The 23,630-nt window shown below is 58.5% G+C and overlaps 2 protein-coding genes and 2 long non-coding RNA genes across 13 annotated transcripts; 2 read left to right on the top strand and 2 right to left on the bottom strand.

Moving 5' to 3' along the window:
• Nucleotides 1-459: 459 nt before the first annotated feature.
• On the bottom strand, nucleotides 460-7,762 carry RAB1B (RAB1B, member RAS oncogene family). Of its 2 annotated transcripts, XM_081532194.1 has the most exons (6): nucleotides 7,691-7,762; nucleotides 5,863-5,935; nucleotides 5,477-5,572; nucleotides 5,270-5,365; nucleotides 2,016-2,147; nucleotides 460-1,912 (listed from the first exon to the last, which is right to left on the bottom strand). In XM_081532194.1, exons 1-6 carry the CDS (start codon nucleotides 7,702-7,704, stop codon nucleotides 1,718-1,720), a joined length of 606 nt encoding a protein of 201 aa, XP_081388320.1. In that variant the 5' UTR covers nucleotides 7,705-7,762; the 3' UTR covers nucleotides 460-1,717. The 2 variants fall into 2 exon arrangements, with proteins under 2 accessions (XP_081388320.1, XP_081388321.1); XM_081532195.1 differs by lacking the exons at nucleotides 2,016-2,147; nucleotides 5,270-5,365.
• A 138-nt stretch (nucleotides 7,763-7,900) lies between these two features.
• On the top strand, nucleotides 7,901-11,395 carry LOC145522915 (uncharacterized). The gene is made up of 2 exons (XR_014066245.1): nucleotides 7,901-8,150; nucleotides 9,635-11,395. It is a non-coding gene; the product is annotated as an uncharacterized LOC145522915 (long non-coding RNA).
• On the bottom strand, nucleotides 8,473-23,502 carry KLC2 (kinesin light chain 2). 9 transcript variants are annotated; one of them, XM_081532186.1, is made up of 16 exons: nucleotides 23,150-23,502; nucleotides 17,091-17,379; nucleotides 14,406-14,636; nucleotides 14,167-14,236; nucleotides 13,277-13,499; nucleotides 12,552-12,639; nucleotides 12,354-12,455; nucleotides 12,078-12,251; nucleotides 11,872-11,971; nucleotides 11,187-11,236; nucleotides 11,016-11,083; nucleotides 10,512-10,620; nucleotides 10,251-10,409; nucleotides 10,050-10,174; nucleotides 9,774-9,831; nucleotides 8,473-9,454 (listed from the first exon to the last, which is right to left on the bottom strand). In XM_081532186.1, the coding sequence occupies exons 2-16, from the start codon at nucleotides 17,316-17,318 to the stop codon at nucleotides 9,371-9,373; spliced, it is 1,869 nt and encodes a 622-aa protein (XP_081388312.1). In that variant the 5' UTR covers nucleotides 17,319-17,379; nucleotides 23,150-23,502; the 3' UTR covers nucleotides 8,473-9,370. The 9 variants fall into 9 exon arrangements, with proteins under 9 accessions (XP_081388312.1, XP_081388318.1, XP_081388314.1 ...); XM_081532192.1 differs by lacking the exon at nucleotides 23,150-23,502 and adding an exon at nucleotides 18,201-18,415 and having other exon boundaries at nucleotides 10,278-10,409; nucleotides 17,091-17,329; XM_081532188.1 differs by lacking the exon at nucleotides 23,150-23,502 and adding an exon at nucleotides 18,201-18,415 and having other exon boundaries at nucleotides 17,091-17,329.
• On the top strand, nucleotides 14,489-18,705 carry LOC145522916 (uncharacterized). The gene is made up of 2 exons (XR_014066246.1): nucleotides 14,489-14,660; nucleotides 16,951-18,705. It is a non-coding gene; the product is annotated as an uncharacterized LOC145522916 (long non-coding RNA).
• Nucleotides 23,503-23,630: the final 128 nt, after the last annotated feature.

Consider the following 23,630-nt stretch of genomic DNA (forward strand, 5'->3'; position numbering starts at 1 on the left):
CACTTGTCACCGTCCGTGCGAGGGGGCAGACGCACCTGGCTTGAAGCACCTGGCTTGAACCCAAAACAAGCCAGGAGAGGGGGGTTGAGCCAGGCGGCTTTAGGGGACGCAGGCCGGGAACAACGGAGCCGAGCCCGCAGGCCCGCCGCCTGCTCCAGCTGCGGCCCAACTCCCCATCCCGAGCCGCCTGTGTGGGTGTCGGCGGCGGCTCACCAGGTGCTCACTGATGGCCGCTGCCTGCCTCCCTGCCGGAACCGTGCTGGGCCCGTGGGGACAGACCACAGCAGCACAAGCAGGCAGCTCTCCTAGCTCCTGGAACTGGGTCAAGGACTTCCAACAGCAACCCTAGGACACAGCTCGAGCCAGGACCCCCCGTGAAGCCCAGCAAGTCCAGGGCTCCAGTTCCAACCCCCCACCCCAGGGCGGCCCCCACCACAGACCACACTTACAGACCACAACTTCCTTGCAAAAACCCTCACCCGAGGGCCAATGGAAATTTATTTTTTTTGTCCTTTTCGTCTTTCCCCAAGTGGCTTTTCCTTGCAAAATGCCTGACATGACACCAGAGGGGAATCTGGGGGGGGGGGCACCCCAAGGGGCAGCCCAGGGACTTAAATACAAGCTGGAGGGCAGGGCACAGGTGGGACAGGCAAGAGACAGCACAAGGGACATGGCTTCTCAGGTAGAGACCGAAGGTTTGTCTTTCTGCAGGAAGCGGCTGTGTCAGAGGGCAGAGGGCTAGGATCCTGGGTGAGAGGGAAGAAGTGGGAAGGCCCCCCAACCCTGGGTGGCACCCACATTCCCAGAGAAGTAGCGACAGAGGGTGAGGATCTGCCCTCACGGGCTCCAAGGGACGGATGAAGGGAGAATAAGCCAGACGTGCTGCCTCAGGAGGACGAGGAGGTGCTGGCAGAGTGAGGGTTAAGGCTGATGCCCAGCCTCTGGCACGGTGGGCCTTCCGCCTCCGCCTGCCTTGGGGACAAAGGGGCACGGTGGGCAGGCAGCACACGGACCTGGCTCTGGCAGGGCAGGGGGCGGCAGGAGCAGGCTCCCTCTGGGCTCAAGACACAGGCCCAGCGCAGCTGCCCGCCCACCTGCCCTAGATGTGCTCACACCCTACCACAGCTGGACGGCTGGAGCTTTCAGTGTGGGAGGGGCGGGGGACTGGGGAGAGCAGGGGGCTGGGGAGAGTAGGCTGCTGGGCCCCGGTGGCCCCACGCCCATCCTGAGGTCCAGCCCAGGGCTCTGGATCCCAGGGTCTTGGATCCCCTGGTCCCATTCCTGGCCCCAGGTGCTGACTGCAGCCAGGGGCAGTAGAGGCCAGGGAGGCCCTCAGCTCTTGGGGAAGCGGGGCGGGTACAGGGGGAGAAGGAAGAAGAATCAGGAGAGAAACCCACTGCAGCATACGTGGGGGGCAGGGAGACAGACAGACAGAGGAGCCCTCATCCCAAAGGTGTGTGGTGGGGTATCTTTTAAAGTCCCCTCGAGGCAGCAGCAGAGCAGTCCCGCACCCCCACCCCAGCCACGGGTCCTGGGTGTCCTCCCTTGGGGGCCCGGGGCTCAGGGCGGCAGGCAGATGGGCCAGAGGGAGATGGAGAGCCCAGGACACCCCCAAAGCCACAGATTCAAATGCCCTGGAGAGGGAGGCCCCTCCTGCCGCCTACAGGGGCATCATCTGGAGAAGGTGCCCCCTCCTGACCCACCCCATGAGCCCCTCCTAGCAACAGCCACCACCAGCCTGCTTCACGGGGGTGCTGTCGATCTTGAGGTTGGGCCGCTCACCCCCCGAGGCTGCCCCGGGCCCCATCCGCTTTTTGATCTCAGCAGCCATGGTCATGAATGCCTGCTCGACGTTGGTAGCGTTCTTGGCACTCGTCTCCAGGAAGGGGATGCCCAGAGAGTCTGCAAACTCCTGACGTGGGGAGAGAAGAGGAGGGGAGGGGAGAGGAGGTGAGCGGTGGCAGGCCCTGGCCCGCTCACCTTGGTGTGCCCGGCGGCAGGCCCGGCCCCCTCACCTTGGCGGTGGTGTTATCCACCACCTTCTTGGTGGTGAGGTCGCTCTTGTTGCCCACCAGAAGCTTATTGACATTCTCGCTGGCGTAGCGGTCGATCTCCTGGAGCCACTGCTTCACGTTGGCGTAGGATTCCTAGAGGGACCAGATCAAAAAGTATTTTGCTCCCAACTGCTACCCCTACCCCAGGCCTGGAGAACAGGGGCCTTGAGGGAAAGGTCAGTGTCCTAGGCTCCTGAGAGGCAGGCGCACTGGGCTCAGGAAGGCAGAGGAAGCCCCACCAGACTTAGCCCTGCCCAACTCTGAGACCCCAAAAGCCAGGGCCAGGGTGGCCCAGCTTCTTCCAACAGCCCCAACACGTAAATGGCTTAGGCCCAGGGCCAGCCAGCTCCTCCTGCAGCTGCTCGTGTCTCCCTGAGACACAGAAAAGGCCTAACCACACGTAGGGAGAACATGGCATCGGAAGACAGACAGTCCAGAGGGAAGACAGACGCAAAGGGTAACAGGTTAGCAAGAATCACATGGTGGCCTTAAAATCCCATTAAGGTTGGAAACCTGGGAGCCCAGCGGCAGGTGGAGGACCCTCCCAGAGGAGGCCCTGGCCTAAGAGGGAGACAGGGATCCTGGAAGCGGGGCCTAACATGCGTCCTACTTCTGGCACCAATAGCCTCCTCACTCAGCCCGGCTCTCCCGGCAGCCTGCCATGCCCCACCCCCTACTCCTGGCACGCCGACAAAGGACACAACTTTTAGGAACAGGCTTGAGCTAGAGCTGCTTTCCCTTCTTAGGAGCCAGAGGTCTGATGATACCACACTGGGTTCAGACATACACCTCCTGCCACGTCCCATGCTGGGCCCTGGGCTGGGCACTGGGTTCAAATAATGGAACCATGCCTGGGCCCAGCCCTAAAGCACTCAGGGGACAGTGGGGGACCAGACTAGGACACACGCAAGGGCAAGACAGGGTGACCAGCACTGTAGGGAGAAAGGCAGGAGCTGGTGGAACTCCAGGACCATCTCAGCTCAGGGAGGTTACAGCTGACCTGTGCCTGCAGGGATGAACTACCCCCATCTGGGTGCTGGTGGGGGGATGGGGGAAGGTGCGGGAGGAGGAGACTACACACACAGGGTCACAGGGCGGGATGGGGTGGGAAGCGTGTGGCGTTTTTGGCGGGAGGGGAAAGCTGAAAGTTGCTGGGACTCAGGCCCTGGCAGGGAAGCAGAGGAAGAAGAGGCAGGCCTGATCAGGGAGGGTCTTAGCCTGGCTAAATCTTGGACAACCAGGAGCCAGTGGAGGTTTTCTTAGGAAGGGAGCAGCCGGAGCATACCTTTGTTCTGGGAAGATAGTCCTGGAATGAGGGCAGAGGGCAGATCAGACCAGCAAGAAGATGGAGACCAACTGGGAGATGGCTGGAATGATCCAGGGAAGAGAAGATGTGCCCTGAGCCAGGGAATGAGGCAGTCGACAGCACAGGATTTAGTCAGACGATCGTGGGCTTAGCCCCACCTCTGCCATTTACTGTATGATCCGAGATATGTCACCTGACCTCTCTGAACCTCAGTTTCCTCACTTCAATAAAACAGTACCTCCCGGTGGGGCTGTTGTGAGCATGAGATAATGAATGCAGGCCTGTCTCATAACAAGTGCTTAATTAGCAAGAGCTGCTATTATCCTCATCACTGCTATTATTATGAGGGGACAGATTTGAGAGAGCCGATGGGGGAGAACAGAGGGGCCCGGCGACTGCTGGGATGGGGGAGGGGAGAGTTTTCTGGTCAGACCAACAGGGACACTGTTATAAAGATGAGGACGCAGGAGCCAGTTCAGGAAGAGAGTGAGACCAGCACAGGACCCGCTAGGTTTTGCAAACCGTCTAGAGCTCTGTGGGTGGCCTAGAGGCAGTCTAGGGGTAGAAAGGGTGTGCTGGTAAGCAAAGAACCCTGGGTTCACAAACACTGGCTTTGCCTTTCCTGGCTGTGAAACCACGGGCAAGTAACTGTTTCCTCATCTGGAAAACAGGGACCCCACCATTTAGTGCACTGGGTAAAACTGTGAAGGTGAGAATTAACACAGACATAGTGCCAGCACAATGCAGGACACAGAGGAGGAGTCCACAGTGATGGCTGCTTAGCTGTACAAAACACAAAACAAAAGCCAAACCACACGGTGGTCAGCCTTGTGCAGGGGGAGTCAGGAGGCTGGGGGCCATCAGGAAGCACAAAATCTGGGGTGTGGGGAGGCAGTACCGGATGGATCGGTAAAGTCACTGAAGAGAATCTAGGGCGGCAAGAGGTGGGAGAGCTGGAGACAGTCATTTTTTCAAGGAGAGGGAAGAGAACACAGTTAAAAGCCATGAGAGGTCAATCATGGCAAAAACTGAAATGAGGTCACAGGATTTGGCAGTCAGAGGTCCATCGTGACCTCCGCCTGAGTGGAGCACAGTTCACCCACAGCTTGTCCAGGAGGCAGCACGAGTCCCTGGCGAGCCCGAGTCCAGCTGCCCCTTGCAGCAAGGACTCCTCCTGGCCTGTGGCTGAAGTAAGCGTCTCCATGTCCCCAGGGCCTGACCCCCGTTAAGCAACAAAGTTTGAAAACAACAAAGCTGGTAGAATCAGTAGGCCCAGGCTTTCAGGCTCTGCCACTTGAGCAGCTGCAGGGCCTAAGAAAGTCTTACCACCCTGACCCATTTCTTCATCTGTGAAATGGGAATATAATACAGACCTCTTTGGAATGATATGAGCATCAAAGGGCTGTGACAGAACAGAACCTGTGAACTGTAAGGTGTGGCTGCGCTGTTTCTCGCTGTTAACATCACCACTGCTGCCAATGACATGTGACTAAAGTTGCCACAGCAGACTCAGGGCTCCCAGAACTCTGCTCACACAGGGCCCAGAGTGTGCAGCTCCTTTACTTCCTTGTGTAAGCCCCTCCCACTGCTTCGCCACAGGGTCTTTGCCCAGGAGGCCATGAGCTCAGCGCAGCAACCAATCAGCTGACTAACCCACCAAACAGAGGTGCCTGGAAGGTCTAGAATAAGGTTTGACAGGGAGGTGAGGCCTGGTTCTGCCAAGGCCCTGCAGCAGGGCCTGCCTGGGGAGGATCCATTTCTGCAGCTATTTGCCTCCTTGTGAAATAAGTCCGGGAACAGTCTCCTTTCCGGGCAGCATGAGGAAGAGAGGATGGGAACAGTAAAAAGAAGCAAACACCAAAGACCCGAGGCTGAGGAGGCAAAGGGGGGATGGTGACCCCAGGACTACCTGGTCTGTGACGTCGTATACCACGATGATGCCGTGAGCCCCCCGGTAGTAGCTGGAAGTGATGGTCCGGAACCGTTCCTGACCAGCTGTGTCCCACTATAAGGCAGTCGGAGAGGGGGCAGGTCAGCCCTGGGCTCCATGCCCAGAGCCCCTCCCCTCTGAAGGCAAATGCCTCTGCACCGGGGCGCTGGGAGCAGCCACACTCACGATCTGAAGCTTGATGGTTTTGCCGTCCAGCTCAATGGTTCGGATCTTGAAGTCCACCCCGATGGTGCTGATGTAGCTCTCTGTGTATGTGTCATCCTGGAAGAGTGCGGGCCAGGGAAATGGCCTGAGCAGACAGGTCTCAGGCCCATCTGCAAAACCTCCCTCTGGTTCCCTGCCCCACCTGACTGCCTCACTGCTGAGCCCCAGTTCTCACACCCCAACCTGCCAGCCCTGTGCCCTTGCTCAGTCAGATATGTTGCAGGCAGGTCCTGCCACTTCATCCCTGGTCTCCCGGGTCTTGCAACCACTGTTCTCTGTGTTGCCCCACCTCCCTCAGGCCACAAGCCAGGACCCTAGATGGATGGTACGGGAAGCTTCTTACTCACAGCAAACCGTAGGAGCAGGCATGACTTGCCCACGCCCGAGTCACCAATCAAAAGCAGCTTAAACAGGTAGTCACTGGAGAGAAAGGATGGGAAGATGTGAGGGAAGGCAGGGAGCCCGCCTGCCATCACCCTGAAGTCACAACTACAACATTCTCCCACACGACAAGGTGTGCCTCGGATTAGGGTAATGAAGCACTCACAAGACCCTCCTGCAACTCCTGGGCTGGGGAGTGCTGACCACACCCCATAACACAGCTGGCCCAAAGGGAAGCATCTGAATTTCCACTTTACAGAGAAGAAAACAGAGGCACAGAAAGGAACGTGACTTGCCAAGGATCACAATCAGTCAGGTGACAGAGCTGGGTATCCCAGCCTGGTTCCTGATAGACTCCATGGTTTCGAGTCCAGTAGGGAAACCCTACTGCACTGCCCTGTGCCTGTAACTGACTGGGCAGGAGAGGCCCCAGAAGTGGAAGCCAGGGCCCAGCCTAGAACTTACGAACTGAATTTCTACGTAAAGAGCCTGGTATGAAGCCTCTAAGAAGAGAGGGTCAACAAGTGGCAATGACGGTTAGACAGCATCACTGACTCAATGGACATGAATCTGAGCAAACTCCTGGAGACTGTTAAGGACAAGGAAGCCTGGTGTGCTGCAGTCCATGAGGTCACAAAGAATTGGACACGACTCGGTGACTGAACAACAACAAAGTGTATCAAGTTTACACTGGTGCCTGGCCCTGTGCTAAGAACTTCTAATTCATCATCTCATTTACACCTTACAACAGTCCACTGAAGTGAGTGCTTTTATTACCAACTAATGAGGAAACCACACGCCAGAGAACGGAAGCAACTTGCCCTAACTCACACAGCTGTTAACTTTAATACTGGAAACCAGGTTCAGACTCCAAAGTCTTGGTGAAAGCCTGTTGGTACCCTTCTCTTTTCCCTTTATAATCCAGCTCAGAGCTTCACTCTTCCCCAAGGAAATGTGAAGTCTGTATCTGGAGAACAAAAAGGAAGTAGCAGAAGAGGAAGAAGATAACCGACACTTGGGGAAAGCTGTCAGTGAGAAGTCCGCGCAGAAACATGGGCCACCTACCCGTAGGGGGAGTGACCAAGAAGTGAGGAGAGTGAGAGGAACAAAAAGAATCCCACTGGAAGGGTGGAAGCAAATGCCACATTCGTGTGAACTTCATCCGCAGGGTGACGGCGAAGGGAAGGGGTGTGGCAGTGTCGCCGGGACTTGCGCAAAGGTGAGGGCAGGGCGGGAGGGGACCGGCCGCCGGGGGCGACCCGGCACTTTGATCCAGCAGCCCGGATGGGAGAGCCTAAGTGCGAGTTACCCAGAGGGCCAGCCTCCAGGAACCAGATTCCGAGAGGACGGGGGAGCAGAAAGTACCGCCCGACCTAAACGGCCCGAGTCTGGCCCGAGGCCAGAAACGCTGGTGACGGGCTCCGCTCTCAGGACTGTCGTCAGCTCCCCGGGGATCGCCACTCTAAGACAGCAGGTGGGGAAACTGAGGCCTGGAAAGAGCTGGGCTGCAGGGTCACCTGACCGACAAGGCCTGGTGGCGCCGGGCTCCAAGTGGTGCCCCTCGGGGTCCCAGTCTCCAGGCCCGTGTGTGAGAACTCGGGGTGTCGAGTCAGGGTCCTGGGGCCCCCGGGGGAGGGGCAGGACCCGGATGTGAGGGGGGGAGGTCAGCGGAAGAGGGGACCCGGATGTGGGGGCGCCGCGCAGCCCTGACCCGGGCCGGACACCCCCGGTAAGCGTACAGTCCCGTACTCGGGATCGAGGCTGCGCCGCACGGCGCGGGCGGGGCGCACTCACTATTCGGGGTTCATGGCGGCGGCGGCGGCCCGCTCGGTCGCTCCCAGTCGGCTCTGCTCCGCCTCCCGTTCCAAGATGGTGGCCGCTCCGCCCCAGAGGCCCCGCCCGCGACGCGCAGGCGCAAACGTTCCCGACTAGGGCCTCGCCGCATTGCTTCTCGGAACTTGTAGTCCCCATACGTTGTTCAACTCACTCCCGCCGCGCAGGCGTAGACCGGAGAGCCCGAATCTCCTAGCCCACGCCCCACCATCGCCGCGCGTTGCCTTCTGGAGCTTGTAGTTCGCTCCCTAGACGCACCTGGGCTCAAGGATCGCGCTCGGCCGCCTCACCGCGTCCCGGCGTTGGGATGGTCAATTTAATGCTGGGATTGCCGCTCCCAGGAATATTAGTAAAAGTTCATTTATCAAGGGCTTTTCGTGTGCTGGCGCTCCTAACTCCCAGCCAAAACCCCAGGAAGAAGGTATCACCCACATTTTATAGGTGAAAAAAGTCGAGTCTCAGCAACTCGCCCAAGGTCAAATAGCTTGGTCAGGGATAAAGCTCAACCAAAATCCGTATCTCTAGAATCTCAGAGATGAAGGTTGTTAGAAAAACTCCTGAATCTGTGGGGCCCCCAAACAATTCCGGGATAGGAGAAGCCTACTGGGCTCCAGCTGCGCGGAACCAGATGTGAACCACACACACTCTCTCTCTCATACTCGCAGCCTCTCCCGACCCCACTCCCAACCTAGAGACGCAGAAACACTAGGAGTTCTCGGCCTCCGCCTCAAAACAAGCACGGCTCAGAGTCAAACCGTCTTTATTTCTACAGCAACATTTGAAAATAGAGAGCGACCGCCTCACTTCCCAACTGGGGCAGCCCCTCCTGCCGCTGGGGGCCATCAAGGCCCCTTGCAAGAAGCTGCAGACGCGGGAGGAGGCGTGGCAGGATGGCTCTATGGGCGGTGCCCGGGGCGGGGTCAGGCCGAGCCTGGGCGGGGCGGGCGGGGCGGGCGGGGCAGTGCATTAGACCCAGCTGCAAGGCAGGGCCCGGCGGGGAGAGGACGGGTACAGGGCGGGCTTTTCATCCTGGGACACGGGGCGATGGCGGGTCCGGGCGCACCCCTAGGAGGCCGGGAGGAACGCGAGAAGGCCCAGGGAACCCTTGGGGAGGCGCCGACCCTGAGATGTAGAGCCAGGGAGATACCACCGCGCGGAATGGGGGTGATTAAGGCCTGGGCGGTACCACTAGAGAAGGGTGGGGTGAGGGGGCTAGATAGTACCAAGGACGGAAGGGAGGGGTGCGGCCAATAACTTATTTCTCTATATACAGAAGCAACGGCCGAGGGAGGGCTGGGTGCTGAAGGGACCGCAGGTGCTTAGTGTTCTTGGATCCTGGGTCTGCGGAGAGCGGGCCACAGAGTCTCTCTACCTTGGAGACCCTGCCCAACCCCTCTGCTGGCCCTGAACCTAGGGAAGAGGGGCCCTGCTGGAAGGAATAAATAAGGGGGAGAGCTGGAGCGGGCGGGCCCAGCCTCTAGGGCTCAGGCTAAGATGATAAAGGGAGAAGGTTACCCTGAGATTGAACAGAAAAGATAGGGGTCCTTGGAAGAGACAGGAGGGCAAGCAGCAGGCCCATGCGCAGGGCTGGGGTGGGGACAGTGCCGGTGGAGGCTCTGGCGAACGGCTGCCCCTTCAGGATTAGCCCACGAGGGAGTTTCGTCGGGAGAGGTCCATGGAGCTGGAGCTGAGGGTGCGGCTGTCAGAGAGGCCTGTGCCTCCAGGCTGTGGGCACAGGGGCAGGTGGCTCAGCCTTGTGCTGCTGCCAGCCTGTGCTTCCCTGGCTGGAAGGGGCCTGACAGCCAGAGCCCCTGGTGCCCTGACACTCCCACCCACCTCCACAGTCACTGTGTTTGCCGCTGGCCGCTCATAGGCAGCACCCAGCTTTCCCTCATGTTTCCCCAGGGTCCAGCCAGGCCTGGCATGAAGACAGGACCGGAAGTGTTGCCGGATGAACAAACAGGCTTGAGCAGCTTGGCAGGTACTCATGCAGGCCTGAGGCTGGGGCCTCAGCTGCCAGGTGCTGACCACTACCTACCCGTACCTGGACTGGCTCTTCCACACTCTTGTTGAGGAAGTTGAGGGAACTGGCCCGCTTCATCCTGAGGGGAAAGGATGGTCAGGATTTGCCCACGATGGAACTCAGGGAGGACGGGGAACGGTCAGGTTGGGGCTGAGGAGGTAGGCTTGTGGAAGGGAGGCTGATGGGGGGGGGGATGGGGCTTGAGCGAGACAGAGTTCACCCTGGGTCTGTAGTTCAGCTGGGGTTGGTAGGTTGTTGGGTGGGTCCTTGAGAGGCTCACCGGGGTGGGGGGCTCACCTGGGGTTTGGGGGCTCCTGGGGGCCACCCCCCTGCAGCTTCTTCACTAGCATCTCACTGCTGCGCCTCAGGGCATCCCGGAGCTTCCCGAAGGAGCCGCTGCGCCGCAAGGAGCCGCTGCCGTCCTGCAGGGAAGCTGATGGGTTCGTCTCTGCCTCACTGGCTACACAACCCTCTGGCCCAGCCTGTCCCTGGACTCACCCCGCTCCACTCGGCTGCAGGCCCCACCTCCTCGAGGTCAGCCTCAGACCGAGCCCCCGCACCCCCGGGCACGTCTCGGCTGCTGCGGCGGTCTCCGCGCCCACTGCCGCCATCCTTCAGGAGCTCCACCACCTTGGTCTGGCTTGCGGGGTCCAGGCCCTGAGGCGGGGCAGGGCGTATCAGGTGAGCAAGGGGCCCTGAAGGGCTCACACATCGGGCCACGCGGGCCCCTGCCCACATCCCTCGTGCCTGTCACCCTACCTGCTTGCGGCTGCGGCTGGCGCAGTCCTCCAGTGTGTGCGCGGCTTCCAGCTTGCCCTGGCGCCGGTACAGGGCCCCCAAGCTGCGCAGGGTGGTGTTGACCGTGGGGCTGCGGACAGGGAGCAGGACGGTCTCTTAACTCCGTGCACCCAGGAATCAGGGCCCACCCTGACACCCAGCCCCCGCTGGCCCTGAGGAGCCTCTGGCAGGCGGGCCCTGGTCGAGGTCCGCCTGGGTTCACCTCTGTCTTAGGGGATCACCTCAGGGCCCTAAGTGGGATGTCACCCCCCCAGGACTGAAAGCTGGGAACCCCGGGAGCGAGATCATCAGGTTTTCTCGGGAGGACAGAGCCTTTCTGGGACAGGTGGCCTGTGACCTGGGCCTCGAAAGACGAGCTGACAGAGAGGAAGCGTGTGTTCCGAGGCTGAGCAGTATGGCGTATGGAGCCTGGCCTCAGCGCCCACCCACGATGCCACCCCCCTCCTGCCTCTCCACACTCCTCACCTGTCTACTTTACAGGCCTTGTACCAGCTGCCATATTCCCCATAGGGAGTGCTGTCCCGGCGCTTATCCTGGGGGAGAGATATGCGGGAGGTGGGAGAAGGCCCCCCGGCACACCGCCTGCCTCGCCCTCCCTCCACAGACACCCGCCCCGGCCCTGCCCCACGGGGCTACCTTGCTCTCCTCCCGCTCCTCTGCGTGCATCCAGATGGGCTTGTTGTCCCCTGCGAGGGGAGAGGGGGCTGTCAAAGCCTCTCATGTAGGCCTCTCCTGGGTGGGCTGGACACAGGACTGGGGTTTTGGGTTGGGCGGTCAGGGGCACTTGAGAAGGACCAGGGTTGGGCTTTGTTGGATGAACGAACAGATAAGAAACAGACCCAAAAGGCGACTGACTCTCTTCTGGAGTAGAGGAGTCTGGGCCAGGCCTGTGCTTGAGGAGCTTATGCCTGGGGGTCTTGCCCTTGCAGACCTCAGGACCCTGGCCGGAGATGGTGCTAGGCCCGAGCAATGGGCCAGGCTGAGGTGTCTGAGAGCAGGAAGTGACTGACCGTCAGGGGCCAGGAAGGTGGTTTCCCAGAGGGGGAGACATTGTGGCCGGGCCCTCCCAGTAAGCATGTGTTGCCCAGTACAGCAAGGGGAAGAGGCTCAAAGCTGAGGTACAGGTGTGCGCAGGGAGGGCACTGTGCGGATCCAGCCCCCCTGGAGGCTGTGCGAGTTGGGTGTGTGTGCTCATGTGTGCACACGTGGCTGCGGACCAGCCAGACCCCCAGCGCGAGGCCTGCCCAGCCGAGGTGTTTGTTGTGGATGCTGGTGGCTGAGCCAGCCTGCACCGGGTGAGCCCCCTGGCAGCCCTGCTCACCACTGACAGAGCCAAACTCCTTCTCGTGAGCACGGGTGAGGATCTCCTTGTATAGGGCCTCCGCATCCTGGTACTTGCCCTGCTTCAGGTAGCAGGAGGCCTGGAGGGGCAGGGCCCAGAGGTGAGCAGGATGGAAGGAATTGTGTCTTTTCCCCTCCTCCCTCCCCTCCACCCCCCTCCTCCAGTCCCCCTCCGGCCCAGGACACCAGATTGTTCTTGGTCTTGGCCACGTTGGGGTCGTCAGGCCCAAGGCGTGTGGCATAGATCTCCAGCGCCCGCCGGTAGTAGTATTCCACCTCCTCGGCTTTGCCCTGGTTCTGGCACAGCAAGGCCAGGTTGCTCAGCTGCTTGGCCACGTCTGGATGAAACTTGCCCAGGACCTAGGACCAGAGCAGGAGCCAGGGGCTAGGCTTGGGGCTGACCTAGGGAACCCCCCTGCCCCCCCCAGCCCACCTGGCCAGCCCTGCCCTGCCGGCTCCCACCTTCTCCCGGATCTCCAGCGCGCGCTTGCACAGAGGCTCAGCCTCCTTGTACTTGCCCCGCTTGCCATACAGGACCGCCAGGTTGTTCAGGGTCGCAGCCACCTAGAGTTGGGGAGAACAGAGGCTCCATGACCCTGACCTTGCTGGGCCAGGTCTCTGGGACCTGGAAGCTGTGGGGGGAGGGGAAGCCTCACTCACAGCTGGATGGTCCTTGCCCAGAGTCTTTTCGCGGATGGCCAGGGCATCATTGAGCAGGTGGGCAGCCTCCTTGTACTTGTTCTGGTCCCTAGGGGCAGGTGGGAGCTGATGAATGTTATCCTCCAGCCCAGGGCCCTCCTCCTAGTGGCCCCAGATCCCTGGGGTCACTCATTCCATCTGTTCTGATGAGTGACCGCGATGGGGGTATGACCCAGGGTGTTGGGGAACGTGGTCAGCCCCTGCCCTCCGGCTTGGAGGGCTCTGTGCAGGAAGCACACGCGGTGCTGGGGTATGAGCCAGACTCCCCCATGTCCCGCCCTCACTGCCTCGTGCCCAGTGTTCCTTGTGGTCTATTCCCCAGGGCCTCTGCTCCTGCTGCTTTTTCTGCCAACAAAACCTTCTCCAGCCCTCTTACAACTTTGGGCAAACTCAGCTTTCACCAGAGACTCTCAAGCCTCCGGTGCTGGAGAAGCTCTACCCCCAGCATGCGTGTGTGTTGCCCCCTCCCCAGTTATGTCCAAGCCTGTTTCCCACACTAGACTGAGGCATGTTCACGTGTGTAGCTCAGGCCCCCCTGTGGGCTCAGCTGTCTCTGGGGACAAGATCCTTCCGTCTGTCACCCAGCTGCCTGGTGGAACCCGAGTCCTGGCCCACTGCAGGCACTGGGGCTTTGTCATCCCCAGGAAGAGTGCTCCCACAGGTGACCGGGGTCAGGGGGGCCTCACCGGTAGACCAGCGCCAGGATGTTTAGCATGGTGGCCACATCCGGGTGGTCGTGGCCCGACGTCTTCTCCAGGTCCTCCAAGGCCTGCTTGCAGAGGGGCACGGCCACCTCGTAGCGGCCCTGGGAGGCGTACTGGATCACCAGGTTGTGCAGGGTGCGCAGCCGTGCCGGGATTTCATAGCCCCCGTGCTGGGCGGCCACATCGCCTCCTCCAGGGTTGGGGGCTGCAAAGCCAAGGCAGGGAGGTCAGATGTACCAGCTACCCCCTGAGCTGGGGAGTAGCTTTGACTGATCTCACACATGGCCCTGGGCAAGTCACTAACTGTAACCCTCTCTCAGTTTCCCCAGCTATAGCGTGGGTCTAGTCACTCCAAAGAAAGAGAGGGTGGAGTCCCAGCTCCAGTACTTCAAGCTATGTGGCCCAGAGCAAGCCGCCTAACCCCCGAGTGGAGCGTCTGCCTCCTCATCTACAGAAGGGAGGCTCTAATTGGCACATGACACGATGAACAAGGCCAGCACTGGTCTGGGGCTCCAGCCTGGGGCTCAGCACTGCGCATACATCCTCCTTTAACCCTTGGGGGGAGGCTCGGAGAAGAAAAGAAACTTGACCAGCGGTCACAGAGCAAAGAGTGCAAGTCAGGGCTCGCACCCGGGCCGGGAGGCTCCAGGGCTCTGAATTGCGATGCCTGCTCCTCACGGAACTTGAGGGGATGAGAGAAGCAACAGGTAAAGCCGGCCCTTTAAGCGCTCATGCTGGGATGTTATGATCAGAAATGAGGCAGGGAAGAACCTGGCAGTCACTCAGACCTTGTTTCCTGTGACCTGTGGGTCCCAGGGACTGGTTCACCCAGCCTTCCTTTCCCACCCCCAGAGCCAGCCGCCCCTCTGCACCTGGGTTCTGCTCCTCCTCGCTGGGGAACAGGTCATCCAGAGAGTCTTTGGGGACGTCCCCCTTGTCCTCCTGGGGAGGGAGACAGGATGAACGTCAGGGAAGGTGGGCAGCCCCGGGGTCAGCGGGCGGGGTGGGAACTGCGTCTGCTCCCTGGCACCTCCCCTGCTCCCGGCCCCCCTCACAGCCCCCCGCCCCCCGCCCCCCGCAGTGGCCCTGCGGTGGCCACGCCAGGGCTCACGTGGGGGGACGTGTCCTCATCCAACTTGCGGATCTGGCTCATGAACAGCAAGTGCTGCTTCTCCTCCTCGAGCTGGGCCACAGCCTGCTCACTGCGCTGCAGCTTCTGCTGCGTCCCCGCCAGCTCCTCACGCAGCCACTGGTTCTCCTGCACCAAGCGCCGCACCTGGGCCCGCAGCTTCTGCTTCTCCGACTCCACAGCCCCCAGGTGGCTCGAGAGCGCCAAGATCACCTGTGGCAGCCAGCCAGGATGGAGGTCAGAGCCCTGTCCACCTGCCCCCACACCCCGCCCAGCCTGGGCCTCCTGGGGCCCAGAGAAGAGCCAGGCCTGGAGGAGCTGCCAGGCTGAAGGCCCCAAGTTCTCTCATTGAGGGAGTTTTGCCCCAGGGCCCCAAACAGACCACACACAGCCTGAGACCTGAACCCAGGAGGCTTGGGGATCCCCAGCTCCTTCCTTTTGCAGTCAGGACCCCTGGGCTCCCAGGCTGGCTGTTAGACTCTGAAAGAACCCATCATCCCCTTTCCTGGGGACTCCAGCTAGCCCTCCGCATCGATGTCCAGTTCCTTGCTGGGTCGTTCTGATCACGAAGAGTGCTGACTGGGGTGCTGCCCATTCTCCAAGCTGGCTGCTCTCTTCCTGTCTCTCTGAGGAGTTGTACTCAAGTCCTGTAGCCAGAGCCACTGAACCACTGCCCCTGGCGCAGGGCTAGCACTTTTCCAAGATTCTTGAGAGATGGCTGAAAGGACTTCTGCCCAGGGGCCACCTGCAGCTCCCAGGGAGGGAAGGAGTATGTGTCCTAAACCTCTGGTTTTCTGGGGAACCAGAGGGGCCGGGAAGGGGATCCAGGGGCCTCAGCTCCCATCCCTCTCCCCCAACTCCCTGTCTCCTTTCCTGAGCTCCAGGCTCTTCCTGCCTTGAGGCCTTGCTAGGTGCTACCCTTTCTCCATCCTTCATGGTCAGGGTCATTTCTGCAGTGAAGCCTCTTCCCTCTTATGCTCTCAGCCCCAGGAAAGCAGGGTACCTCACCCACCCCCTACGCCATCCTGTTGTCCACCTGTACCTGCCCTGGGAGGGTGTCCTGGTATGTTCATCTCTGTACCTGTCAGTCAATTGGACAAGGAGTGAATGACCAACACATTGCCCTTCCAGAGGGCTGCACAGTCTAGGACCATGTGCTTTCTAGTTGATGAGCAAACACCCAAGTGACAGGTGTTTTCACAACCACTAGCTGTTTAAAAAAATTCCCTAAACAGCCTGGAAGTATACACAGCAGATGGTGTGATCCTTCTTTTAAAAACAAGGAAACCAAGATGATGCCACCTGCCCAGGACTCACGGAGCCAGGCAGTATCTCAGCCAAGATCTGAGAGGGCCAAGACTCTTTTCCCGAGAGTCTAACTCCTTGTGCACCCCAGTGCCTCCTGGATATCTCCATCTGCGTGTCATCCTGGCAGCCCCAGCTCCTTAAGAGGACCCAAACAGAACTCCTGATCCATCCACTCTGTCTTCTCCTTTTTTTTTTTTAAACTTATCTATTTTCATATTTTTTATCTCTTGGCTGCTGCTCACAGTTGGGATCTTAGTTCCCCAACCAGAGATTGAACCCACACTCCCTGCACTGGGAGTGCAGAGTTTTAACCACTGGACCACCAGGGAAGTCCCCCTCCTTGTAATTTGCTCAAACGACAAACCTGGGCGTTGCCCTTCTCCCTCTCCTTTAGTCCATCCCCAGGCCCTGCTGGACCTACCTCCAGAACGTCTAGAACTCACCCCCTTCTTACTACCTTCGTGGCCACCCCTTTACTCCAAGTCGCCATTTCTCATTTGAATTCCAGTAGTGGCTTCCTAACACCTGCTACCTCCTTCTACCCTGACCCATCCTTGTTCATTCTCCACACCTCAGCTAGGGAGAGTTTTTAAAGCCTAAGCCAGACTGTGTCTCTTGACTGCTTAAACCCTCCAAAGGCTTCCTGACTTCCTGAGAATAAAACCCAGACTAATAAGGCCCCTGCCTTCTCCATAGACCTCTTCTGCCCCTTTTTCTTTACTCGTGAAGCTCCAGTCAGACGTCTTCGCTCAGTTCTCCCACCACAACGAGATCTTTTCTACCACAGGACCTTTGCACACACAACCTCTTACTCTCCTCCTTTTTCGTTCCGTCACTCAGGTCTTGATTTAAATGTCATTCCTTCATAAGTGTGGCTTGACCAATAGATAAGACCGCCTGCCATGTTTTTTTGGAGAACTCACTGTAACATTGAATAAATATGTGTTTCTGACTCTTCTACTGGACTCAGCAGGGATCTTGTGTGTCTTGTTGGACCTGTATCCCTGGCACCTAACACATTACCTGGCACACAGTAGGAACTTAATAACTTACCTGTTAACAAAAGAATAAAAGAATAAATGAAGGGAGGGGTCCTTAAGGATTTCCTTTTTGTTTCCCTAGGCCATGCAGTCTCTGCTAGGTAGCACAGAAGTCACGATCAGCCCTCCTGGGCCCAGGTGCAGCTAGGGTCTCCAAAACCCATCCATTTCTTCAACAGATATCTACCGAATCCTACCTTAAGGCTCCAAGGCACAGATTCTTCCTTCCATGCTGATTTTGTAACTACACTGCCAGAATTCCTCTGGAAGGCTCCATCCCTCCCATGACCTCCCTCCTCAGCACCCCAGACCAGCCTACCTGGGCCTCCCCCAGCCCCAGCTCGATGGCCTCCAGGGAACGGCGCAGGAGGACACAGCGCTCCTGTGACCCCGGCTCTGCCTCACTAGCTTCATGAGCGACCAGGGGAGCGAGAAGGGCACGATGCTCCCCGCGCAGGGTCTCTAGCCCTTGGATGACGGCCTTGGTGCCCAGCACGATCTCATCCTGGCTCAGCTTCTCCTCCCGAGGAAGCACCATCGTGGCCATGGCCGTGCCTCCTGTGAAGGCGAGAGGGCGGGCAGGGGGTGCCGGGCCTGGGGCCACGCTGCTGTCCGCCCCGGATTATGTAAACACCTACGGCCCCCCGGATGCCTGGGTCCCCTGGGTGCCCGGTCCCCCAGGTAGCAGCCCGCACCGTGCCCGCGCTCGGCCTACAGGGGGCGCGCTCTGCTCGTCTCGCCCGGGAGACGCAATGCGGTGCGATCCGCGAGGCTGGACCCGGATTCGGCCCAGACCACTGGCTCAAGGCCGGCTTAGGCAACCCGGTCTCGGGGCTTCCCAGGAGGCTCCCTTAGAACAGGAGGCGCCAGAGAACGAAACTACTGGGATCGTGAGGGGTTCACTCCCGTACGGAGACACCAGCCCCTCTGAGAGATCCGGTCCCAGCTCCCTCGGGCAGCGTCCCCTCCCTAACAGGCAGGCCGAGCCACAGAGCCCTCCTCCTGGGCAGGCCGACCCTGGGGAGACGCTCCCGCTAAGGAGCTGAGATCGCGGGGTTCCTCGTCCCCTCCCCGCCAGGCCGCGCCCACGACGACCCCTCCCCGTAGGCCAGCATGACAGCCTGCGTACCCCTCCCCCGAAAGCTTCCGACCCCGGTCATCCAGGACCGCGCCCCCTCCCCGCGGGCCGGCCTGGTCCTCTCACGAGCCGCGCCCCAGACGACCCCACCCCTAAGGCCGACTCCGAGCTCCCTTCCCCCAGCCCGATCGGCCCGCGCGGACCTCGGTCTCCGGCTCGAGCCCGCCTCCCGCTCCGGCTCCGGCTCCGGTGCCGCTTCACCCGGACCAGCAGCCGTGAGCGGGTCCCGCCGCCTCCATCCCGCCGGCCTTCCCAGCAGTCCCTGCGCTGCCTTAAAGGTGAAGCCGGTACCTTGGCGGCGTCGGAGGGGGGAGAAACTCCTTTCGGCCGGCAGGCTGCCTTAAAGGAGCACGCCTGCGGGGCCCACTCCAAGCCAGGGGGAGGGACCCGGGGGCGTGGCCGTCGGCGACGGGGCGTGGTCACCGAGGCGTGGGGCGTGGGCTAGCCAGGCTAGTAGGTTCCACGCCGCCGCCGCCTCCTCCCACGCTCCTGCGGCCTCGGATTCCTCCGCGGTAACCCGCCCCGAGGCCGCGCGGCTGTGGACTGGCTGGGGAGGATGTGTACCTGAACTTACCGTATTCTGCGGCCAGAGAGGACGGCGGGAGAAACTGAGGCCCAGGGAGAAGGCCCGGCCTCCTCAGAGTCCAGATGGGGACATTTGACATTTATTGGCCTTGAGTGAGGCGAAGTGCCACTTTCTGAGCGCTTATTGCGTGCCATGCGCTTGGATGCCTTAAGTGCATTTAACAAAGACCGAATAAATCGGGCACTGCTATTAACCCAGTGTCACAGATAATAACCCTAGACTCATTTGTCTCTAATCAGTGGTTATGCCCCACCCAATTTCTTTGGAGCTGTCCTTGTTCCATGAGGTGATTTCTGGCATCTTAGGGCCGCTTCTTGGGAGGAAGGAACGGAGGCTTCTGGCCGTGAAAGAGAAAAAGGTGACAAGGGGCAGCCGGGCATGGCGGAAACACTCTTAACCCTGTGGGTGAGCACCACCACGAATGCTGTGGATTGGATGATCAGGACAAGGTGATGTCATTCCGGGCTCAGGTGAGACGTCATCTCAGAGAGCCCTCCCCTGATTCCCTGCACCCTTATGTAGAGCAGCTCTCCAGCACATCTCATACACCCATCAGGCCAAGATCTGCATGTCTTGTTCATTCCCAGAGAAACTCCTGGCCACCACATAGCAACCCTCAGTGAATGTTGGTTTTCTAAGAAGGGTGCACCCGTTGGCCCAGGTTTAGGCCTGGCACTCTGCAGCCCTGGGTTGCTGGCCACCCTGGCCTTACCTCCACTGCTTTTAGGTCGACATCCCTAGAAGAGACCCCTCTGAGAGACAGTACCTGCCCAGCAAGGCCTGGCACTGGTACCCAGGGATCTGGGGTGTTCCTCTTGAGGGAGGGGTGCTCAGGCTCTACCAGGTTCAGTGTCCTGATGGATGAACCCTGTGAGCATCATCTCTGACAGAGATGTTCTGATGCCCCCCAGCTCAAGTATGTTGTGTGGCAGGAAGTTCAGTACAGTCTTCAGTGAGCTCTGAAGGTCAGCAAGGTTTTTCCTTCGACAGCCCCCTAATGTACCTGCCAACAGTGCTGCCCACACCAAACTGAAGCTCTGTCCAAAGGAAGGATGGCTGCTCCCTTTTGGCAAAAAGATGTTAGAGTGATGGTGCCCCACCCAGTGTTCCCGTGCCTGGCCAGACAATCCAGGACCCTTCACCCACTGCTCCACCCTTCCCCCTCCTGATTTCTCTTTTTCTGGGTGTGGCTTAGCACGTCCATCCAGACGCCGCTCAGAATATGGGGCTCAGTCCAGGACGCGGGGATCCAGACCGGGAAGGAGATGTGCAGAGAGCAGAGGGCCAGTCCACTCCCAAGGAGCACACCACCTGTCCACCGTGAAGCTGAAAGTCAGCCTGACTTTGACAGCCACTGGACCATGCCTGCTCAGAGTGAGCTTGTCAACTAAAACCCTAGATTGCGTGCATCCTGGTTCTAGCCAGTCAGGTTCTTCTCTCCCATCCTGCACTTCAGTGAGTGATTTTTTTTTCCCAGTGATTTTTAAAGGGAATTGATACATTCAGATGATGCAATATTCAAAAGGCACGTACAAGATGCAGTGAAATGTGGCTCTCTCTCACTGACTACCACCCTCAAGTCATGCAGGTCCCCTCCCCAGGAGCACCTGCTGTTACCAGTTTCTTGTGTCTATTGATTACGTGGTTTGTCTCAGTGCAGAGCTTGTGTTTATCCTCGTCAGTTTCACAGGGTCAGTTTTCCTCCAGGGCCCTGCAGGTTGGTGTCTTTTGCATTCAGGGTCTTTAGCTGGCACATCGGCCCTACCTCCCAGGGTCACACTGGCTGTGGTGTGACAAGCCTGCCTCTCTGTAGAGAGACTCCCATCAGACCGACTGCACTCACAGCTGGCTGGCAAATTCACGGGGAGGAAATGGGATCTGGAGCCCAGAGCAACTTTGCTGTTCTTATCAAGGCTTTGTTGTTGTTGTTCAGTCGCTCATTCGTGTCCAACTCTTTACAATCCCATGGACTGCAGCACAGCAGGCTTCCCTGTCCTTCACTATCTCCCAGAGTTTGCTCAAACTCATGTCCATTGAGTCAATGATGCCATCCAACCATCTCATCCTCTGTTGCCCCCTTCTCCTCCTGCCCTCAGTCTTTCCCAGCATCAGCGTCTTTTCCAGTGAGTCAGCTTTTCACATCAGGTGGCCAAAGTATTGGATCTTCAGCTTCAGCATCAGTCCTCCCAATGAATATTCAGGGTTGATTTCCTTTAGGATTGACTGGTTTGATCTCCTTGCTGTCCACGGGACTCTCAGGAGTCTTAACAAGGCTGGGTTTCAGTAACTCCTGGAAGGGAACTTTGTTCAAGGGGTTCCTTCTAGAGACTGAGATTCAGTGGTGCCAGGGGGGGTCGTGAATATCTCTTATTATTATGAAACTTCAGCAGTGCCCATGACATGCACCCTGGGCTGAAAGTCACTCCTTATACATCTTTGTTTTACAGGTAAGGAAAGCGAGGCCCAGAGAGGGGACGGCAGCTGCACCAGCTGACCACCGTCCCCTTTTCTAATCCAGAGTCTGGTCATTTTGTCCCAGTGTGTAAAGGAGACTGACCTCACACTGTAGAGGTCAAGAGAACCAAGGTCACATTGCCTGTCCACAGACACATGAAGTGCAGCCTCATACACCTTCAACTCACAGCCTTCAGGACTTCCCTGGTGGTCTAGTGGCTAAGACTCCGGCCTCCCAATGCAGGGGTGCAGGTTCGATCCCTGGTCAGAGAACTGGATCTCACATGGAGCGACTAAGAGGTCACAAGTGAAAGGGAAAGTTGCTCAGTTGTGTCCGACTCTTTGCGACCCCATGGACTGTATAGTCCATGGAATTCTCCAGGCCAGAATACTGGAGTGGATAGCCATTCCCTTCTCCAGAGGATCTTCCCAACCCAGGGATCAAATCCAGGTCTCCCACGTTGCAGGTGGATTCTTAAACAGCTGAGCCACAAGGGAAGCCCGATAATACTGGAGTGGGTAGCCTATTCCTTCTCCAGCGAATCTTCCTGACTCAGGAGTCGAACTGGGGTCTCCTGAGTTGCAGGTTGATTCTTTACCAACTGAGCTATCAGGGAAGCCCTAAGAGGTCACATGCCACCACTAAAGACCCAGTATGCTGCCCAATGCTTCCCAGGTGGCGCTGGTGGTAAAGAACTGGCCTGTTAATGCAGGAGACTTAAGAGACTCAGGTTCGATCCCTGGGTGGGGAAGACCCCCTGGAGGAGGGCATGGCAGCCCGCTCCAGTATTCTTGCCTGAAGAATCCCATGGACAGAGGAGCCTAGTGGCCTACAGTCCATGAGGTTGCAACGAGTCAGACGTGACTGAAGCGACTTAGCACAGCACAGCACATGCTGCCAAATAAATAAATGTTAGGAAAACAATATAGCCTCAGGCAGGTTCACCCAGAGGCACTGAAGGCCTGTGTGCCACACACACGCCTCCACCCGTGTGGGTTTACAGGCCCAGGGGCCTGCATACCAAGTGTAGCCAGGGGCAAACACACACGGGCTTTCTTCCCTGGTGCCTTCTGTCTATTGACAGAGCACGTTCCTTTTATCACCTTTTCCCAGATACACAGAGCATTTTTCAGTCCCCCTTTATGGCTTGTGCTGGGTTCTCGCTCCAGCCTTTCTGCTACCTCTCTGCAGGCTCCCGTGGTTTCTTTGAGGCTCTCTTCAGGCATCTGGCCCTGCTCCTCCCTGTGCGCCCCACAGAGGAAGACCTGGGCCTTCCCCGCCGGGTTCCCAGGCTCTTATCTTGCTTTTGGTTCGTAACCTTGTGTGTTCAATCTCTTTAACCTTGTGTGTTCAATCTCTTTAGTCACTCGGCTTTTGATCTGGTCTCTGGGGATTATACTGTGCATCTCCCAAGGGAAGGGACTGTTACTTCCCCACTCCCCCTGCAGCTGCTGGCCTGGTGCCAGGCTGCTGATGGGTGCTCTGTTGATGGAGAAGAAAGGAAGGCGTCCATGCCTGATGGTGATTCAGCTCCTTATGCCATTTCCACAGAGCTTGTCTGGGGAAGTTGTTCTTGCTACTTTTAGGATTGTTTTCTCCCTGAAAATCACTCCCACTGCTCCCACCCCTTCCCCTTGGATCCTTGGAAGCATTCATCCCACTGAAATCTGCTTTCTTAAGTTAATCTTCTTCATTTGGCTAGCCTCATGCCTTTTCTTTGAAGTGGTGGTCAGGGCGGAGGCGGGGGGCATTTTTCCCAAGCATATCATCCCTCTTGGAACATCAACATATTGGGACTTCCCAGATGGTCCAGTGGTTAGGACTCCACACTCCCAATGTAGGGGGCACGGGTTCGATCCATGGTGGGGGAACTAGATCCTGCAAGCCACGCATCAGGACACAAACAAACAAACACAAACAGCTAAGCCCATGCACCACAACTGCTGAGCCCGAGCTCTGGAGCCTGTGCTCCACAACAGAAGTGACCGCAGTGAGAAGCCCACACACCAGAACAACGAGTAGCCTCTACTCATGGCAACTAGAGAAAAGCCCAAGCAGCAACAAAGACTCAATACAGCCAAAACTAAATGGAAAAAAAAAAAAAATCAGCTGCTGGTTCACATCATAAGTGCTCAAGATTGGAGGTTCCTTAAAGACCGTGTTGCACATATGCCCCCCACTCCATGGCAGGCAGCTCACCACTTTCTGAGGGGCTGGTTTCACCTTGGACGCCTCTGGTTGCCAGGTTTTCTGCCACTGAGCTGTGAATCAGGGGGCTGGTTTCACCTTGGACGCCTCTGGTTGCCAGGTTTTCTGCCACTGAGCTGTGAATCAGGTCTGCTCAGAGCCCCCTTGAGGCTCTTGGCTCCTGTCCTGGCAGCCACTGGGCACGTCAGCACCCACTCTTCCTTGTGGCCTCCCAGACAGACCTGAAGTGTCCCAGTCCTGCTCAGTGGGAGGGCACACAGGCTTTGGGGACAGTCTTAGCTGCATTCAGAACCCCATTCTCCATTTGCTGGCTGGGGAGCCCTAGGCACGTACTGCAACTTCATCTGGTTCCTTGTCTGTAAAATGAGTTTCCTGATACCATCCTTGCTGAGTCCTCAAGAGAGTGGAATAAGATAGTAAAGTTAAGATTGTAACATTATGCTGGTACACAATAGATGCTATTGGGGCTTCA

Source organism: Giraffa tippelskirchi, chromosome 10 (genome assembly GCF_054371585.1).
Source record: "Giraffa tippelskirchi isolate mGirTip1 chromosome 10, T2T-mGirTip1v1.2.pri, whole genome shotgun sequence".
Lineage (NCBI taxonomy): Eukaryota > Metazoa > Chordata > Mammalia > Artiodactyla > Giraffidae > Giraffa > Giraffa tippelskirchi.